This window comes from Strix uralensis, chromosome 6, assembly GCF_047716275.1.
Source record: "Strix uralensis isolate ZFMK-TIS-50842 chromosome 6, bStrUra1, whole genome shotgun sequence".
Taxonomy (NCBI): Eukaryota; Metazoa; Chordata; class Aves; order Strigiformes; family Strigidae; genus Strix; species Strix uralensis.
The window spans coordinates 45,326,714-45,346,965 of NC_133977.1; the positions used below are offsets into that span (position 1 = coordinate 45,326,714).

General features: G+C 46.8%; 1 protein-coding gene across 1 annotated transcript in view; it reads right to left on the minus strand.

Annotated features, from left to right (window-relative positions):
- Positions 1-20,252, minus strand: part of ACVR1 (activin A receptor type 1) — a 64,368-nt gene that overhangs the window by 30,860 nt on the left and 13,256 nt on the right. Inside the window, exon 2 of the mRNA XM_074873901.1 lies at positions 636-709. Within this exon, the coding sequence (XP_074730002.1) occupies positions 636-709 (74 nt within the window). The remainder of the gene's footprint in view (positions 1-635; positions 710-20,252) is intronic.

Here is a 20,252-nt window from a genome sequence, read left to right on the forward strand (position 1 = left end):
GAGAAAAAACAAGTTACTCACAGAAAACCTTTATTCAACATTTTTCACAGGCTGTCTGTGAAGTAGCAAGTACGTGTCTTTCAAGAGGTCATCTCCCAAAGCATCCAGAAGACCTTCAAATGACCCACTCCTGCCTCTCCATGGCAGTGGAAATACCCTTCTCCCGTTTTGCTGAGGCAAACCTTAAACGCACTGCACGTCCTAAAACCTTTACATGCACACAACTGCATAAGGAATTTATAAAAAAGTCACTTTCTGCATCCAAAAACCTTACTGGTCCAAACCCTGCACTAACTACTCCCAAGACCCTTCCCAGAGAAAAAGCTTCGCTTTAAGAACAGAAGCGACAGACCCACCGCTCAGCCCACTCATGGCACAGCTCAGTAATCCGCCATTCGAAGAGGGTTGCCCACTTCCCTCCCCAGGCCCTGGCAAGACCTGTGCCCATCACAGGTGCTACACATCTTGTACATAAACGGGCAGTGAATATCCTTTGAAGCGACCTGAAATGGGAAAAACACCATCTGATTCCCAGAGGAACCTGCCCGTGCTGTTGGCTCCGAGAGCCGAGTCGCCACTCGCCCCCAGCTCCCCCAGCAGCAGCCAGCTTCAGCACCGCCGCGCACACCGCTCACCTTGCCAGCCCGGGGAGGGAAATGCCAGCAGCAGCAGCACAGGAAGAATCATAACTCCATCTACCATTGTAGAGCTGCAGAAAGAGAAGAGACATGAGAGCTGTGTACACCTTCACTGTTGTCCTAAAACATAACCACCCCAAAATCAATCCGTTACACAAACACTGAGCAACCAAGGTTGATCGGTCTCCTTCTTACTGTATCTTGTTTCCCAAGCCATTTCCTTCATTTATCAAATCCATCATTTACTGCAGTTTCTTAAATTTAGGTTTTGTTTTGGGTTTTTTTTTTTTTTAATCACCGAAACACCACATGCAACTAGTGCATATACAGGAGCATGCTAGCTGGAAAACACAAACCCTTTCCCTACCAAGCAGGCACGTATCATCGAAGGTAAGTTCTTTCAGCCAGGTATTAAAAAGCTAAATTACTGTGAACTGAAAAGGTGGTCTGTAAAACTGTATTATTTGGGCTTTGAGGGAAAACAGAAAAGATCTCAGCCAGAACCTCTGAATAACTTTCTTAAAGCAGCAGAAACCATTGCTTGATGGCAAGAAAGAGCATGATGTATCTCAGGAGACACAGCTCTCAGAAGAGCTGCTTTTCCAAGGGTTTTCCTTTCAGTGGCCCAGCTTCATTTCCCTGCTGTTGAAAACAGGTAACTACATCTTGTGTAAAAACTCCAGCTGTTTCCAGTGTATCAGTAGAGGCCCATGTTCCCTCAAAAACACTAAATAAAGGAGGGAATTCTCCTGGGTATTTCAATCTTTTCCAGGATACATGGTCTTTACAAGAAAATAAAAGCTCCACTTTTTACTGTGAAATAAGAATTATTTAACAGGCTTCTGAAAATGAACTTTTCTGAAGTTTCTTAAACTCTGCATTTACATGATCACTATTAGCAAGGAAGAGAGATTAACTACAATGAGACTTCACTGGGGTTTAACCCAACAAGCAGAGCTGGATGACTCAGAAGGGCTCGTCTGTCTTGTGCTGCTTGGTTCCTACAGAGACGCTCTGGCCTAACCACATGCTATAAAATTTCAGTCAAAAGCAGCGGCAAGTAGTATGTGCAAAACAGAGTTACTCTGCTTGACCAAGGCACTGAGTCATTACTGTTGTTCTTAGGTGTAAGTATTTGTCTTCATTTTTCAGATTTGATTCTAGTGAAACAGATGAAACTTGAAAATAAATTTGATACTGCCATTTTTCTTTCAGATATCTTCTGTTGCTGCCTTTCCCAATCATTAGCAGGCTGCTTAAGTGCTTGTCAATGAAAACCAAGCCATTTACTTCTGGATTTATTTCCTGACATGGATTTGTTTTGCAGAATATAAAAAACATTTTAGTAATTGCTTCATCATCAGTTAAAACCCAAGTATTCCATTTTCGTCCCCACAGAAAGGATCAGGCAGCGCTCACCACTTCACCCCCAGGAGCGAAACTCCTTCCAACACCCCTTCGCCACGTAACTGCCCCTTCCCCACGCCCGATACACACCGACGCATTCGCAACATGTGCCAGTGTTTAACCTTCAACAATTACGCAGGAAAGGGGACACAATCACTGAGCAATCCAGTTCAGGGAGTTTAAAGCAGACGGCAGCTATCCCAGGGACGCATCAGTTGCTCAGTGCCCCCGACCAGCTCCGAGGGGTCCACTGCTCCGCAGGGGGGGAGCAGCGGCAGGACACAAGGGCGACACTGTCCCCTTCAGCCAGCCCGCGTGCTTCCTTGGGCTGAACAGCTTACACCAGCGTTTTCCTCGGCATCACACCCGGATAGCTCTCTGCAAGTCTAGACAAAGGTGGCTCATGAGCCGTGCCCTCTTTCTTTCAACACATCAGTGGTTCAAAGAGCAGAGGCAGAAAACTTTGATTTTAATGATGCCGGCCCGCAGCCGCAGTGGAGCTGGGCCAGCCGGCCCCGCCAAGGGCTGGGGAGCGCTTGGGGGGGCCCAGCCAGGACTGGCAGCCCGTCCGCCCAGAGCACCCTGCAGACAGCAGGGACGCTGAGCACAGGGGACAGGGCCTTGCCAGAGACAGAGAAAGGGAATTTAACAACAGAACGTGGGTTAAGACATTAACCAGGGGCATGCTGCCGACATGCAAAGCGGCTGCCGGGTTTTCTACAGATCTGCAATTCATGGTACATCCCCCACGTCCAATTAAAGAGTGACCATAGCCGTTCTCTGCTGGTGGGGAGCCACCACACCACCTCCAACGCCGCAGCTCGGCTTGGAGACCCGCACACGCCGCGGCCCCCCTATGTGGGGCTGCCTCCCTCCGCCCAGCCACCCACCACCCCCAAGTCCCTCCACCGTCGGCCATTCCAGCCCTTCCTCCCGCTGAACCTGGGTGAGGCACGGAGAGCAGGAGAGGAGGAACCTGCCATGGGTTCAGTTTGGTTCTGCCAGGGAAGGCTGAACACAAGAAACATGAGCTGGCTAGGGCAGAAGAATTCAAGATACAGGAAGGAGACAAGAGTATGGAAACCAGGAAAGCTCTGCAAGTTGCATGTACCTATTTGTTTTCTTTACAAATAGTTTATTCCAATTCCCAAAAAAAAAAAAAAAGAACAAACATACATACACACAAAGCCCCTGCCCTGTATTTCTCAGAAAGAGGAAGGAAATCCAAACTGCACTCCCCTGAAGAGGCAAACAGCCTCGCACAGGAGCTGGCCTGCGGTGACTACCTGCCGTCTCAACAGGGGAGTTATAACACACTCGAGATGCTGAAATCAGCTCCCCATCCTCCGATTCCACATGCTCCCAGCCCATATCTGCACTTCAGGTCAAAGCCAGCACTGGCTGAGACAGACAGCAGCTCATCAGCAAGTATGAGGATTTTTACCAGTCCCCACCAAAGGGATCAAATAAGGAGAAAAGCCACAAACCCACGGTAACAGTCATTCTTGATCCTTCATCCAAAACACTGTTCAGGGTTCCTCTTCAACAAATCCCAAGTAACACTGAGTAACACACCTGAGATGACACCAAATTTTGTTGCTAAACATCTCAGTGCCTAACCCAAAGGAGGCTGGCATCCTCCCCCCGCCTCACAGCTGCAGGAAGGGCACACACTGAAGTGAAGCCACCTGCAGAGATGTGGGGGGGACATGGGGGGGCTGGGTCAGAGGCTGCTCCAGCAGATCCTGGTCCCACGGGCCAGAAATGGCTCAGAAACGGCTCACCCGGCTCCTACAGACAGGGCTGCTGCTGCAGGACCCGCCTTAGCCCTGCGCTAGCAAGCAACTACTTGTGCAAGCCTCTTTGGGAGGGTTACGTTTATGAACAGACTTTCCCTATTATAAATGCAAACAACAAAATCAGGCTATTAACAGACTTTATGCATTTCACAGCATGCATGGCCCTCTCAAAAGAAAAAAGCCAAATACTAAGAATTTAAACCCTGCTCCTATGAAACTTTGTTCCTGTAGACATTAGTTTTCCCAAAAGCCTCAAAGAATATTTTGTCTGCTTTTGCTGAGAAGTGCTGTGCATACTTACAACAGCCTATAAAAAACCCACCCTGCATGTACTTATCACCAATTAAAACCCTGCACTGTCTATGTGGAGGCTCAGCACAGCTCTCAGGCTTTTGGCAAGCTGCTGGCACAGCCCTCAGCACAGCACAGCCCAGTTACACCACTTCAACTGGGTCTGCTGGGGCTGGGAGACCAGAGGAGGGGAGGAGTTGGGAGGGAGCTTCTGACCTTTGAGAAACACCGATTTTTCCTTCCAAGATTATTTGAGACCAAGTGCACCCACTCTAAAAATTAAAAATGAGAAATAAAACTCTTCACTATATTAAAACCACGTCAAGTCCTTAATCCCTGCTCTAAAACAAGAGAGCATTTGAGGTGGGATCAGCAGGGCCTACTCCCAGCCCACGCCATTACCCAGCGCTGGCCGAGGCACTGTTTGGAGAGCTGAAATCCTGCCAGGGCCTCGGAAGAGGTGTCACGATCCCTTGCTGGTTGCTATTTTGCTGAGGGCACGCTGTATCGGCTGCGCGCCTGTTAAATCAGCAGTTAAAAATAAGCCTGGGGAGCACACTGCTTGCAAGGCAGCTGTGGGCCAGGGGGCCGGGCAGTCCCTCTCCGGGGACCCACTGGGCACTGGCCCCCTCAGAGCCCCTGCAGGTGCCGGGGCGGGGACAGAGCCGCAGCATGCTCTGGTTGTTAGAGTCATCTGCACTCCCACGGCAGCCTTTTAAGTGAAGGCACAGAAACCACACACAGCACTGCGGCCAGGCTTTTGCTCTAGTTCACTCGCAGGTTATCCCAGCTGCAAACTGCAGACACAGCAAAGGCCGAGTTTAAAAGTCCTGCTTCCATTGCTTAGAAGAAGTCATTTTTTAAAAGCAATTAATAACACATATAGGTGAGGACCAAAGTCTGGTTCTCGTGACACCAGCAAGCACACCTCTTCCACTTATTACTTGTTTAGAGAGAAAGAAAATACAAGTTCTAATGGAGAGAGCAAAACGCTCTAATAAAACCCAACAGCAAGCTGCTATGGATGTAGAGACCCGTAAGATATCCAATTACTACGTGGTGTCTGACTTCACAAGAAGTTTTTGCAAAGGGGAGGCTTGGGATTTAATCCAGATAAAGGAAGAGGAACTAGAAAGCAACCAGCAAATAATGCAAAAAATTTCTTTTCCTTTCTAGACATGCCAACCTTTACTGCTCTGACCGTCCCCTGGCGCAGGCAGCGGCGGGCTCCAGACACACACACTCCACAGGTACCCTGCCCCACACACCCGCGCTGGGCGCCGCAGGGAGCATACGGTGCCCATCAACTCCATCCCTGGGCCTGAAGAGAAGATCCTTTGCTTTTAACTGTTTCCTACAAAAATATATAATTAGAAAACCTGAAACTTGCTATAGGTCACAAGAGAAAATTCTCTTTTAAAGTGGCAGCTACCAGATTTCCAAACAAACTCCCTGTGAAGCGTGGACAAAGCAAACCCAGCTCCAGAGCGGGACGGCATCTGCTCTGAAGCCAGCTTTGGGTTCCAAGGGAGGAATCAATTAAACTGTTTTCAGAAGCGTAAATGAACAACAATAAGCATATCATATAGCAGATACAATACTTGGTTAGGACAGCCAACTTAACACAGACACACAACTACTCGTTTTAGATGTAAGAATTGATGGAATTCCTACGTTTGTATTCATAAAGTCCCAACACTTTAAAGAGTCTGTCCTGAAAACCCTAATACCTTTTCCGCTTTCACAGCAAATATAAACTGCTTTCTCTTTTCGTCTTAAGAAAACTATTTGTCTCCTGCCAAACCATTCCTTTATGGCCCAACAGCAACACGGGGGTGAGATACCTCAGATCCATAGCTGGGGCTGTCAAGATCGCTGCTGCAAGAAGCCGCAGGGGAGAGAAGAACCAGAGCGAAGATGACATGGAACACCCCAGCGACACCAGCCCGGGCTGTTGGGAAACGGCGTTTAGTCTCTAATGCCACCACCCTGCTCCAGAGCAAAGACTGTGCCAGACAAAAGAGCAAGTACAATTAGTGAAGAAATTTAAGATTACATTTCATCTCAACATGACACAGACATGGGAACATGAACCATTAGAGGAGCTCAGACTTTTCTGATGAGATCAGAAGCACCCACACTATCGCTGACAGTCCTGGTGGCAACCCGCCAAGAGCCCAAGGGCTGTACATATTTTGCATGTACCTCACCAGATTCGTATCAAAAGAAAACATCCACAGTGCTGGATTGTAATTCTACCATCCACAATAGCCACACACAAGCTAAATTCATCAACAGCTGTGTCTTTAGAAGGAAAGATGTGCATTTAGAAGCAATAATTCACAGCTTGCTTTTTTTTTTTAATTGAAACTCACACAAACTAACAACCTCAGAACAGCACACACAAAGGCATTCCTAACGTCAGGGAACAGCAACCTTGAGTATTCCTTTTTTAAAAGGCTAAACCTCGTTGCCAGAATTCAGCAAGATGGAAGCCAGCCACAAACTCCATTTGGCATCCACCTGCAAGTGCACAAGGCATACATCAATGCACTTCAGCTCAAGAAAATTTGCAAAAAAGATTGCCACCTTGAAAGGCTGAATGTCTCAGATTCAAATGACCACTAAAACTGAGAAAGTGAAGCATGCAAGATCCTGGTTCTCTATTCTCCTCATGTGCAAAGCAAAATCACGACACTGCTGAATAAGAATAAAACCACCAGGAGGAAAACAATGTAAAGTGTCATGAAAGTTATTCCTTTGGAGGTTAATGCCTCTGAATATGCTCTTGAAGAGCCACTCCCTTGGTCCTTAAAAGAAAAGGAAGAGGTAACAAAGCACCAGCATCACTTATAGAAATAAGCCCATTTGCTCTCGCTCCTGGCACATGCAAGGAAGAATCCATTTATTGCCCATGCCGTCACCCAGAGGCTCCAGCTGACACACCAGCTGCGGCAGTGGCACAGCACGGCACAGCAAACAAGTCACAGTCGCTGTGGGGCAGGGGGACAGACACATGACAACATGGAGGGACAACACAACCTCTTAGCCGAGAGAGAAAAACCCTTACCCAGGCAAAGGAGTGAAGCAGAGGCAGCAGGGGCCCCTGCCCAAGCAGGACAGGGGAGACACGAGTCGCACACGTACAGCCTCTCCTCTAATGGGGGGGAAGGCAGGGCTGGCCTGTGCCCAGGCCAGGGGCAAGCCCTGGGAAGAAGCAGAGCAGCTGAAGGCCCAGGGTGCACAAGAGAGACCAAAAATAATGCTAGCTTCCCCGTGCAGGTCAGCTGGGGAGCAGGTGGACTCCAACCTTGTGTGTGGGCAGGAGAACATCTCCACGTGGTTGAAGGAGACAGAAGTGGCTTGTCAGTAGAAAGCCCAAGTCCAGAAGTTTGGGTTGTGTGTAGTACTGCATCAATACGGGTGTCAGGCAACCCAGCAGTGGACAGCTTACTCAAATCATGAAGCAAGAACATACATTTTCAAATTGATCTGAAAACCCCAGTGGGTATTGCAAGTTCCTAGTGCCTCTGAAGCCACAGGCGTGTCCTTCCACATCATTTATTGCCTTGCAGGGTAAATCAATTCACCAGGAGGCAGCTCTCGAGGATTAACACTGCACCATGTAACACCTTTGGTCCACAGAGCCTGCACACAGAACACCCCTTAAAATGCTCATTGCCTGAATTACTGCCTACGGTTCACTGATCGTGCCGCTGCTGTGAGCGTCTTGGAAGTGAGGTACGCAGCTCCACACGTGCAAAGAACCAGCTACACACAGTTCCGTTTGCAGGGGCAAGTTAGCAGAGATGAATTTGCAGGCAGTTTCATGAGGCAGTCAAGTGACCAGTCCAGCAGGCAGCAGCTTCATCTGACAATAGACGTGCCCGAGGCATCCAGCAGGTATCGGTTCAAGACACTGTTAGATATACGGGAACTACCATGGCTTCTCACACATTGCACGTATAAACAAAGATGTTACTTTATTATACTACTTATGTTTTATTGCTGCACAGGTATTACTGCATCGCACAGACAGCTCCTACCAGAGGGGAACACTGCATGCTGTAATTGTCATGGAAAAGGCTCCATTGCACCAAGTTTCTTGGACGTTTTCCCTCTTAGAAGCAATTCAGAGTTGTAGACAACCTTGGGCACCACTCACTTTGCTAAGGCCACTCCAAGTGCCCACACAAAGTGGAGACAATTTCCATTAACATCTGGTGACTTAATTTGTGCCAAGGCCTTGGGTGTAAGAGGCAAGGAAAATATCCTTTCAGATCCTGCTGCAAGACATGGTACTTTACCCCCTGGAGCTGTTCTCTCTCAGAAGCCAGTACCTGCTGTCAGATCTCAGCACAGAACTTCCAGTGACGATATAAACTTCCTCTAATCTAAACAGAAAATCTGGATTTATCCATTAGCTGTGATTAAAACCCAAACACAAATATTTTCAACTGACAAGTTATCAGATATTGCCTGTAAAAGCTGTTTCTGCATTCTTTAGGAAAAATAAAGTAACCACACAAACCCAAAACACACTCAGCAACAGCAACTTACTTTTAACTTACTCAAAAGTCTACCTCTTTGAGACTCAGTCTGCTTTCATCCAGCTAGCAATACTTTATTTATTAAAGATTGTATCTGTTTACGTGACGAAGGAGTTCAGGGAGGAACACACTTTCACAGCTTGCAGGCGTTTCAAAACTGCGTATCAAACACAGCTTATATCACATCCTGGGTGCGTCTGTCTTGACAGGTAAGGAAAGCAAGAAGCACGGGCAGAAACACGGTGCTTAATCCATACCTGCACAGAAAGGGCAGAGAGTCTGCCACAGGACTGGAGTCGAGTTTTATGAGGGTACAGCTTCACAACCAGTTTGGACCAGTCTAAGACACAGCAGTGCCAACACTGGCTGTCCAGCTGTGGCCTCAGCTGAGTGCCATCGCTCCAAGGCGGCTCTCGCCCCTCCTCTTGGCTGTGGCGATCGCAAGGCCACGGGGTATGCCGGATCAGACCACGCGCTGTTTAGTCTTCACTAGGACTACACATGAAAGGCTCAGCCCAGGTAGGCCACGCTGCCAGTGCTAGCACGGGAAAGGTGGTGGGAGCACGGCTATCTGAGACAGGCATCCCTCCACTGGCAGCAAAACCTTAGGTTGATTTAAAAAACAAAAAACCCACAAACAAACAAACAAGATGACAGTGAAAACACACCTTCAGTCCCTACAAGAGAATTAGCAAGACAGACAGCAGGGTCTTAATCACACCCTAGCTCTCCACATAAAATATACTTTTTAAAGCAAAATGCTAACAATCTGTCAAGTAAAGAAGTATTTTCATCAGAACACTCTTCTGGGGGTTTTTTTTGTTTGTTTTCAGTCTAAAACAAAGCACCTGTTTTCATTACTCACTCTCCTTTCATCAAGCAATTGTCAGCTCCCCCTCCAATACCGGCCTGGGTCAGCACAGAGCCCTCCTGGCAGGCTGGTCCCCGCCATTTCCCGAGACCCCTGAAGAGAAGCTGCTGCTACATCCCCAAATAACATTTTGCTTTCGGAAACCTGAACACCGCAGCCAGCCTCACGAGAGTTTCAGGAGAAGGCCTGCTGGACAGGATGACAGAGGAGCTCTCTGCACTGCACTTTTACCAGACGGTCAAATAAGTTTACATCAGCGCCTTGGACAGAAACCAGGTACCGAAACCATGCACCGATGTCAAGCCCCACGGAAGTCCAAGGTTGTGTCACGGTTTGTGTACACTACTGAGACACCCAAGGTCCCCACACTGCCCTGTCCCACAGTTTGTCTTAACTCTTCCAGAAAACTGCGTTATAATCTTAACAATAAACTGATACAGTTGAAGTTACAGTCTCTGTGAGATCAAATGCTTTTTATTAACTATTTAAATATTACATAGATTGCCCATTGAAAGTTTCTTGTGGAACACTTCAGCCAATAAAACAAACATTCTTGAAAACAAATCTTTAGCTTCAGTCTCACCGAAAGTCCTAATTTTTCCTCAAAAAAATTAATTTTTCTGTTCCCCCCCCCCCCTTTTTTTTTTCTTTACACAAACTTTAAATACTCATTTCTTTGCCTTGGGTAGTTTTTGTGGGGTTTGGGTTCTTTTTTTTCTTTTAGTAGAGAAGCTCGGGCCTGATTTGTGCTGTGAACAGCATTTAAAGACACTCTCACTCTGGCAAGCCCTGCTGAAAGGTAAAAACGTAGTCTAGTTCCTACAAATGTATTAATTAAGCAGCGTCTCACTACACTCCAGTTCTGTGTTTTCCCATATGCAGGGACCTTAAGGGTGCAAATGCTTTTTATTTTCAGTCCCTGATGCCATCAGGCTGGATCACCCAGAGCCAAGCCCAGAGAGGGAACTGGAGGAGCTGCTGGGAGCTCCCTCAGCGCTGCAGGACTCTCCAGTGGGTGACCCCTTATCTCAGCCGGTATTTCACCACCAGTGAGGACTCTCATTTGCACATCAATAATCCCCGAGGGATTTTGCCTGCCTGGGTAAATCTGAACCTCTACCGTTATTTTCACAGGGTCGTTACCACAAGAATATTCTACTTATTAGGATGCTTTGGCTGAGGGACATCAGACTGCAACTCGTGCTATTTTGATAAAAATTAGATTTAAAAAATATTTTTTAGCTATTTCATTGCATTGGGAGAATAATGTAACTGCAGCATGACACAGCAAACACGCAGCCATTCGCTCAAATAGAGCCGCCAAAGCCATAAAAACAAGCAGGGCAGGAGGGCAAGATGTGCAGCAGAACTCCAGGGCAGCTGCCAGCAGCACAGCCCCGTGGCGAGGGGCACAGAGCAGAGGCAGCGCTCTGGGAGAGCCCGGCTTTGCACCACCGGCGCACGGGTTACACTGGGATTAGGACAGCATTCTTCAGGAGTGATGGGTTGCTACAAAGTAGGAAAGGTTAAGGGACGCGAAAAAGTCAGGTATTCGTTTTGCACGCCACTTAAAGCTTAACTACTCCCAAATGTCAGCGAGCCAAAGGAAGCCAAATACAAATTAACAAAATATTTTTAGAACAATCAGACTGAGAACAGAAGTTCCTAACACTCCATAGGCACGTGTCACTGAACAGCCTTTCATCTCATCAGATTCTTTCATTAACTATTACTTTGGAGTCCAAAAAGCTGAATGCAATTAGCAATCCAGAAAAGAAGGAAACACCCTGCTGCACGAGAAAATAAAATTCTTCAGAGATTATATTACCCCACCACAGAATTTTAACAATATTGTTCTACAATTTGGTCTTGCCTGTTTGGACAGGCCAGAGCTGTATTAGTCTGTTCTTAAGTACAAAGTACAGACAAAACCAAGTTACATTACAGGCATGGTGGTCCACAATCTTTCTTCTTCTGCTGACATCATACAAATTGGACACTACCACGCAGAGGCATACAGAACCTCATTAAATCTAGAAACATAATGTCAGAAGGTCGGTCATCACTGTAAGATGAATGTAACTTAAAGCTGAGTTTAAGGAGCTAGTGAGGTAAAGAACAATTGGGGTTTTTCTCCACCCTAGAACTCTCCAGTGATACTTCTGTCCCCTCCACACTGGCAACAATAACCTCAAAGTTACTTCTGCTGCTGTCCACAGCACAGCTTTCCCCTCTGCTCTCAGCCTCCACGGGGATTCTTCCCCCTTGCCCTGCTCCCACTCCCTCGATGCGTCCTGCAAGCTGTCCTCCTTTCTCAGCCGAGGCTTCACAAGGCTCCGCAGCCTCCACCACAGGTCTCTGCTCCACTCGCATCTTACCTGTGGCAGCCTCACCTGCCAACGCTAAGCCAGCTAACGTTCCAACCTGCATGCTAAAACAGCCTGAGATCTTTCTCTCCAGATTACTCCATCCTGACATTCCTTAGTTGCTGTTTTAGCCATGTCTATCTCGATTTCACAAACATCTGTGTGTCTCCTGCTAACACAACTTCCCTTTCAGTGACAACTGACGTTCATCACTGACGTTCATCCCTGCCGTACTACGCAACCCCCAGCCTAATAATCGGGCATCTTGTCACCTCTCCCTACATCACATTTATTCCAAATATAAGCGTCAACTCTGACACTTCTCTCCAGAGCTGTTATAAGTGTTCCCTTTCCACCTATTGAGCTGTAAGCTTTCAAAGTCACGCATCTCATACGGCCTTGTCAAACCTGACTGTACTTGCATATCTTCAGAAACCTGTTCCATATGTTTACCCAGACTTTTGTTTTAATTGCTGTTACAGATGCCAAAAGCGATCAATCAAATTACTATTTAACAGCTAAATTACCGTGGCTGACCTCGCACATACTCCCAGCTGCAAACGTGAAGTAAAATGCAACCTAAAATTCTCTTTACAGACAAACCTAGCTTTGGATCTCCAAATGAAGGACCGCCTAAGAGCAACTCATCTATGATCACGTAGAAACAAAACCATACTCTTGATTAAAGTGAGCTTATGACGTACATCCACTAGTGATTTCCAAGGTTCAGCATCCCCACATAGAGGATCCAGCAAGTCAGAGATAACCTCCACCAATTGCTCCTGAAAAAGGAAGCGCCCAAATATGCTTTGGGTCAACGGCCCCCCTCGCTAGTGGGCAGTGATGGAGTAAGAGGCCATTCTGAACACGGTACAAGACAAGACAGCACAAGTTACAGAAGTGAATATACTTCCCACAAAAACTGTTCTTACAAAAGTGGCAAAAAGCATTGTCAAAGGCACGGGGAACTACATTTTGGATGCCCTGGATAATTAGTGTCATCGACCTGTCAGCACAGATGGTAATACTGGTGAAGAGGTCCAACAGTCGGGATGGAAAGGCTCCCACATCTTTACTGCTGCTCGGTGGAAATGGAAAGCCAGATCCGTCAGCAAGGCCAGATCTACCTCCACAGGAATCTGCCAAGTTCCCACCCATCTTCTGGCCACAACATAGACTCTCCTGAGTTTCATGCTGCAAAACTTTCCACTCAAAGAAAAACAGCAACAAAAACCAACCTCAGGTTCTCACCTGTGCAGATCTAAGTCGGAGTGCTCCAAAGTCAGCAGGAACAGGGTTGCAGAGGCAAAGCAGTAGCTGTCATGTCTGCCTATGAGCATTCAATTAGGCCAGGAATTTTCACTTCAGCTGGACTAGACGCTAAGGAAACCACAATAAAATGGACTGAGGCATCCAAAATTATTCTCAGAAAATAGGCCAGATCGGGCATGAAAACATCTGGGCTTGGCTTGAATCACAAACCACATGAGCAAGACACCCCACTGCTGCCTCCGGGCAGCCGAGCGAAGGAATGCAGAGCAGCACAAAGGTAGGCAGCAGGAGTCTCCTACACCCAGATTTTCTTTTTGCATCTTCCTCCTGAAAACATGTGCAACAGCCCATTTATTCTGAAGCTCTTCGTACAGCCCAGAAATCCTGTAGGATTTCTGAGAATGGTGTTTCCAGGGCATCAGGCAATGCCTACACAACCACAGCTGGTCAGCAGCCGGCTCCAGCACGCACTTCCACCTCCGTGGCAAAAACAAGGTAAAAAGGGAGAAATCATTACAACCCTAGCCAATGTTAACATGCACATCCAACTGGCTAAGACTGTACATGCTCCAAGTCCCTCTTGCTGTTACACCAACACGCACCAGTTCCCTCCCACCCACCCAAAACACAACGCCAAACCTTCACATCAATAAATCACACTGACGGTGACATGGACAAGTTTATCCCAATTCCAAGCAGCAAAGAGACAAGACCTCAGATACCAGAAGAGCTGTAACAGCTTGGCTCCTCCGTAACTCAGGTGAGTCAGAGTCAGCACTATTAACTTTTAGCTTGATAACACTAAGGCAAGTGAATGGAGCATTCTTACTAGAGCTGTTCACCGAGGTCAGAAAACTCTGAAGGACAACCACACCATACTGGAAGGGACAGGCAGCGGGGGAAGCAGGCCGCTGACCAGAAACTACTATTTCCTAATCTCAACAATGGAAAAAGGGAAAAAAGAGATTAAGGAGGAAATAAGCAGAACTGCAGCAACTGTTTAGCAACAAACTTCTCACACATTTTAGAAATAAGGGTGACAGGAGGAACAGGTCAGGAATAGACACACGACACAGCATATTTATATATTTAATATAACATGAAAAACGGATAGACTATTACACGTACAACCTATAGACAGGGAATGGCATTCCTGGCCACCACATATATCCCTAACAAGCATTTCAGCAGTTTTACTTCAGTGTGGATTTAGGCTGGTCCCTTCACTGGACGCTGCTGCTACCACCTGTGGCTCAGGCCATCCAGAAGAGGCCAAGAGCTTTATGCCCACATTTCAGGATGGAGCACATGCGATACTCTGAGACAGAGCTTGCAGCTTAATTTCCTCCGGAAAGAATCCGGCACACACATGCCCAAACCACTCTGCAACTCACAGTAAATGGAGCTCACCAGGGGGATGAGCTTCAAAAACCACCCTGGTGTTCCAAGACAAAACTCCGATGCAGTTAAGATCCACAAAGCCAACTGTCCCTGAAAGCATGTCTTACTGACGTCCCTTGAGGCCAGCTTTGCACCCCCCACACCCGCAGTTGGGGACTGGAGGTCAGCAAGCAGGACTCCAAGAGGGGTGTTCCAGGGAGGAGAAGAAAGGGGGCTAAGAATTAATTTTCAACTGAAAAAAAAAAAAGGGGGGGGAGGGATTTGCACACCCGAACAAAACCGCAGTGCTATCCAAGTAAGCTGATGTTTAGTTTTGCTTTAATACTTCTCAGCCTCTGCAGCTGTCTCCTCTTGCAGTTGGCACTGATCATCGCCAATCTGGGACTTCTTTCCAGTGAAGACAGCATTGTTTTATTGGCTACTTAGGCAGCGCATGCACCATTAATGAAGGTTTTATCTCTCCATTTTCCTGTCAGTACAGAACCAGCCAGTCTGACTCTGTTAACACTAAGAATGCTTATTTTTCCCCTATTCACTATCTCCAAGCCAAAACAACATCTGGAACTTCAGCTTGCCATACAAAGAAGAGAGACAGATTAAAACTGGAAAAAGCTACACATCAGCCTCCAGAGCTTTGTAAGTTTCTGCTTTTATCCAAGTTTCCCACATGTACCTCCCAAAACAGCTCTATTGGGAGGAGAGAGAGAGAGAGAGAGAGAGAGAGAGAGAGAGAGAGAGAGAGAGAAGAAAAACAAACAAACAGAAAGTCCATCATACAGACTCCTAAACACAATGTAAAGCCCTTTCCACTTCAAAATAACCTCAAAAAGGATTATCAGAACAGTAACAGGAACAAAACTGATACGAAAGTTTAGAGTAAGAATTTACCATAGCTCTTTAAACAAAACAAAGGTGACATACCAGTGACCTAGAAAAGGAAATTAAACAAAGAAATATTACTGGTGTGTGTTACTTGATAAAGTAATGGAAGAAAAACCTGGCGCCATTTCAGCATACATAAATGTCCCACTTTAACAGACAGCTGTCTCCAGTGTCATTTAAGTATGCTTTTTGCTTAGATCACATTCAATGAATCATGAAAATCAATACAGAGAAAAAACATAAAACCACACCGTAGACATGCACAGAAATCGAGCATGTACCAACTAGCACCAGCCTTTTCTGGAGAAAGATGTGCCAAATAAACACAGACTAGTTTTTCCAACAACATTTATTTAACTCTTAGTAGTTAATTAACAGAAGTCATGACTAGTGGTTATTTTCTAACCAGCTATCACACTGAGGAGAACTACAAACTGAAGGCTTACCACCAAAGCAGTGCTCTCCCCGCCTGCCTTCTCCCCTGACAGACAGCACACCTAGGCTCGAGCAGGGCCTGGCTCCCGGCCCAGCACGTGGCTCCCACCATGGCTCTAACTGGGTGCTCTGGGAAAGCTGAGCCGGGTGATGTGGTAGAGATGTTTCCCACCCACTGCTCCCCAGCAGCGCCCAGCACCCAAGCCCGGGGCTCCAGACCAGCTGCGAAACCCACCCTCGGCCCTGGTGGTTAGCAAGACATTTTGGCTTACACTGGCAGCAGTGGGTGCCCCCCATCCCCCGGGGTGCCCCCATCCTCACCGGCCAGGATGCTGCGCGCTAAGCACTGAAAGCTGCCAGAGAAGGAATTTTCAGTTCTGTAATGCACAGTCCCCCCTGGACAAATTATACAGTTTATAGTCCTGGGCCGCAGGAAGCTGCCTCGCTGCTGAAGTGCTGCCAAACACAGTATTTTCTTCAGCTGACAATCACGTAAAACGAATTTGAATGACCAAAGCAGAATAAAGCGCGTGTTTTCAGGAACAAACAAAACATATGTCATGGGTTTCTACATCTAGCAGCAGAGTTTTAACATAACACAGAGTGGAAACCAATTAAAATAGTTCCTGTTGAACAGAATCCACCGTGTTGCAACTGGAAGGACAAAGTGCCAACCACTACACTGTACAACCATTTTAACGAAGTCTCACAGCAATGACTATCGGCTTCAAATAGATGTCTCACGCCAACTCCAGCCCGCTCCGGGGAAGCGACAACAGCATACACTCAAATGGTAGTTTGCTACTGAATACGGACAAAAAACTCTACGCAACACTTCAGAAATGACTACTGGTTTAGCAGATTTTTGTTTCGCACCCAGCTGTTGCCTATTCCCAAGGCATCTACTAACTTATTAGCTATTTCCTTTTCAAAAAGGAGGATTAACTAAAAGCAGTAGCACTCACAGTCGCTTCCCTGCACCCCCAGCCCTGCTAGCAGCAGGCCTCTGCCACCACCCCGTGCCCGCCACCAGCGCAGGTCTACCAGGCACACCGCGGAGCCTGGCGCTCCAAATAAAGCTAAGCACTGGCAAGCGCCAAGCTGATTAGACATGAATAAATTCATTCTTTAACAGTGCTTTCAATACATTATTTTTCTATGTCAGTTGGCTGAATAAACACAGAAATTAATAAAACATCTCCAAAACTCCCAGAATTGACTGCATAATATGAACTTGCTTGACAATTTGATAGATAAGAGTCATCCCTACGGATTTGTGCAGCAGTCATCTGCCTTTTGTTTGTGCAATATCCACCACAGACATGGGTAGGATTGCATTTGGTGCTACTAGAGCTTTGGGCTTGAACTGTCTTACTGCTGTCTGATGGAAGGGACTGCCTCCTTCTCCCGCCTGCAATTTTCAGAAAAGATCATCTAACCTTCCCATGGATTCCCAGGGCAAAGACAATCAAGATGGGAACTAGCAGAGTTTGAAACTAACACACCACTGAACTGCTGCTGCATGAAGCTGCTTGTTGGTCAGACTTATTTTTCGTGAAGAGCCATTTATACAATCAAAATCTTCTCTCTGCCTAGAATTTTCCTGAATTAGAAAAGCAATGCAGCATTTTCTTAATGCCTAACTCATGATGATGCCTAAAACTGAAATTTAACTACCTACAGAAGTTATGTGGCATAAGTCAATCAAGTAACTAAAAGAAGCACTTTGATTTCTCCTCTTGCTGCTTACTTACTAACACCAGGACCATTTTCACTCCCTCCAAGTCCTTCAAAGCCATTATTTTCACTCCATTTTCTGGAACCTCCCCTATCCTCCACCTCCGCATCTGCCTACCAGCCTGTGCACTCTCCTTCTGTCCACCTTCTCTTCTGGCTATCTTCTGCACCAGAAGAACTTCACATATACTACATAGCAGACAATTTTCAAGCATTATCACCTTGCTTACAAAAGGATTAGGCTGAACTTGCGCTAATGTCAAAGAAAGAAGTTAAGGGAGGCAATAATGAAGGTGCCTTGTAGCTGACAGGAATGTGGGGCCTGGGGTCGATCTCACTCAGGCACCTCAGCAGCAGAAGGTTAAGAAGAGAGAGCCGACCCAATGCCTCTTCCACCCTCACACGTGTTTTTTTTAAAGTAGCTTTTCTAACTGAAGCAGCACATTATCTCAAACTACATTTTTCCAGCTGAGATCAACACTTTTGTTGTTCCCTTTCTTCCCATCAGGTTCTGAAGGGCACAGCCAGGGCACCAGCCAGCTGTGACCTTCAGCATGGACACTGAACATTCAACAATGCAGCATGGGGGTTTTGGGGAAGACAAGTGTTGCTGGACACCGATCCACAGATACAAAAACACTGCTGCAAGAAAGATAGCTACTAACAACAGATCTTGAAGTAACAGCCCTTGTAAGGGATGACTTCTTACCTGCAGCTGTTTAGAGGGCCAAGTATTTCTGGACCTGCAACTGAACACTGATCACTGCTTGAGGAGAACTGGAAGGTAAACGATCCACCTCCCTGCTGCACTCACCAGTCTGTTTGCTTTCTTTAAAAGTCCTGCAACTCTCACACCTCTGTACGACCAGAGATAGGCAATCTGGTATTAGCACCACATGTGAGCCAGAGAGCATGAAGCAGTTCCTGCCTACACACTGCTGGGAACATCAGTCCTGAGTCACAGCTCTGCTCCCTGGTCTGTCCCTGACTGTATCATCCCAGGCTCAGCTCGCCTCCGGCAGCTGGGGGGGCAAAGGCTGAGGGATGCTCCAGCAGCTCTGTCATCGCCCGGGCAGGAGCCGGCGCTGCCAGCGCACCACAACGCAGGCACCAGCGGCACCACTCGCTCAGCGCAGGCGGACTGAGCCCCAAAATCCCACAAGCAGGACTGCAAAGAAATCAAACGGCTTCAAAATAATTTTGTGGTAAACTTCCCAGGGGTAGAGTTGCCAAACTAGCAGTTCTGGGAAGGGTTGTGCGAGCTCAGGATCTCTGCAGGTCTGTGCTGCTCCCTGGAGAAAATAATCCCTGGCCACCCAAAAACCCAGCCAGTCTGCACAAGCTGCTCCAGGCAAGTGACACTGCACAGGATTATTTTAGCACTATAGAGTATTTCCATCCTCCCCAGACTGCTCCAGTTCCTGCACCACAGCTCTAGGGGCTGTGCTATGCCACACTGGCATTAGAGACATTTTCTTACAGGAGGGTAAAGGTTTCTTTGGACCTCCCACACTGCTTTAAGACTTCATTCCATCTTCATCCCCCTTCTCCTGTCTCCTCCTTCAAATTCAAAATCTTATTCTTAGAAATGCTTAAAATGACAGCGAGACTATTTCAAAGCACTTCATACCCCCAGTCCCTCTCAGATCATGCTGGATAAATCCCCAGAATGAATATCCAGCACCCCTGAACCCAACCACACTCCCCCTTTTGCTGCAGCCACTTTACTTGAACAGGGAATTCTGTACTCCATGGAAGTTTCCTTGGACTACTACCAGGAAAAAAACAGCTACAGAAATGCAAAATAAACCCTACTGAGTAATTGTGTCAGCATAATGATTCAAAGAAAAACTAAGCAAAATTCAAGGTTTAAAAAAACCAAAAGCAACAAAAACCCCGCATCATTTGGAATTTTACCTGGTCCTCTGAATTTTTCAAACTATCATTTTACATTTGCACAGGTGGAATAGTCATTTCAGGTTTTGATATGTATTTAAATACTTTCAAGTTGATCAAGGTGATTTATATTACCAAGTTGGGTCACAATTTAAATAACCAATTTTACATCTGATTTTGCTCTTGTTTTTTGTTCTTTTCTGAAGAAAGGTTAATTATTGTCCAACACAAATTAACATATTGTTAAGACTAACCAACTATGGAACTTAAGACCATTTCCCAGGGAAAAAGGCAGTCTTGCTAAGAATATCAGGGGATGTAAGGGAAGCAGATGACTTTTGACTGTTACTGTGAGCATGCTGTGCTGGCCTGCAGCAATGGGGAGGGACAGCCCCCAGAGTTACTGCTGCAAATCTTTGCTTACCCCAACCAAGAATTGAGGCAAAAGAGATGCAAAAAGCACCCGGAGTAATAGCGAGAGAAAACGAGCGCGCATGCTGCGAGGAACCACACAGCACGGGCAGGAGCGGGGCATAAATGGCAGATCACAGCCTAAGTCTCAGCCGTTTAGGAAGAGCTTCCCTAACCCAGCCCTGAGCAAAGCCGCTCCACATCTCTGCTTTAACCGCCAGGAACCCAGGTCCATCGTTTTTATAGTTCATATTTTACCATAATAGAAAGCAATACATTTGATTATTCACTCTCTT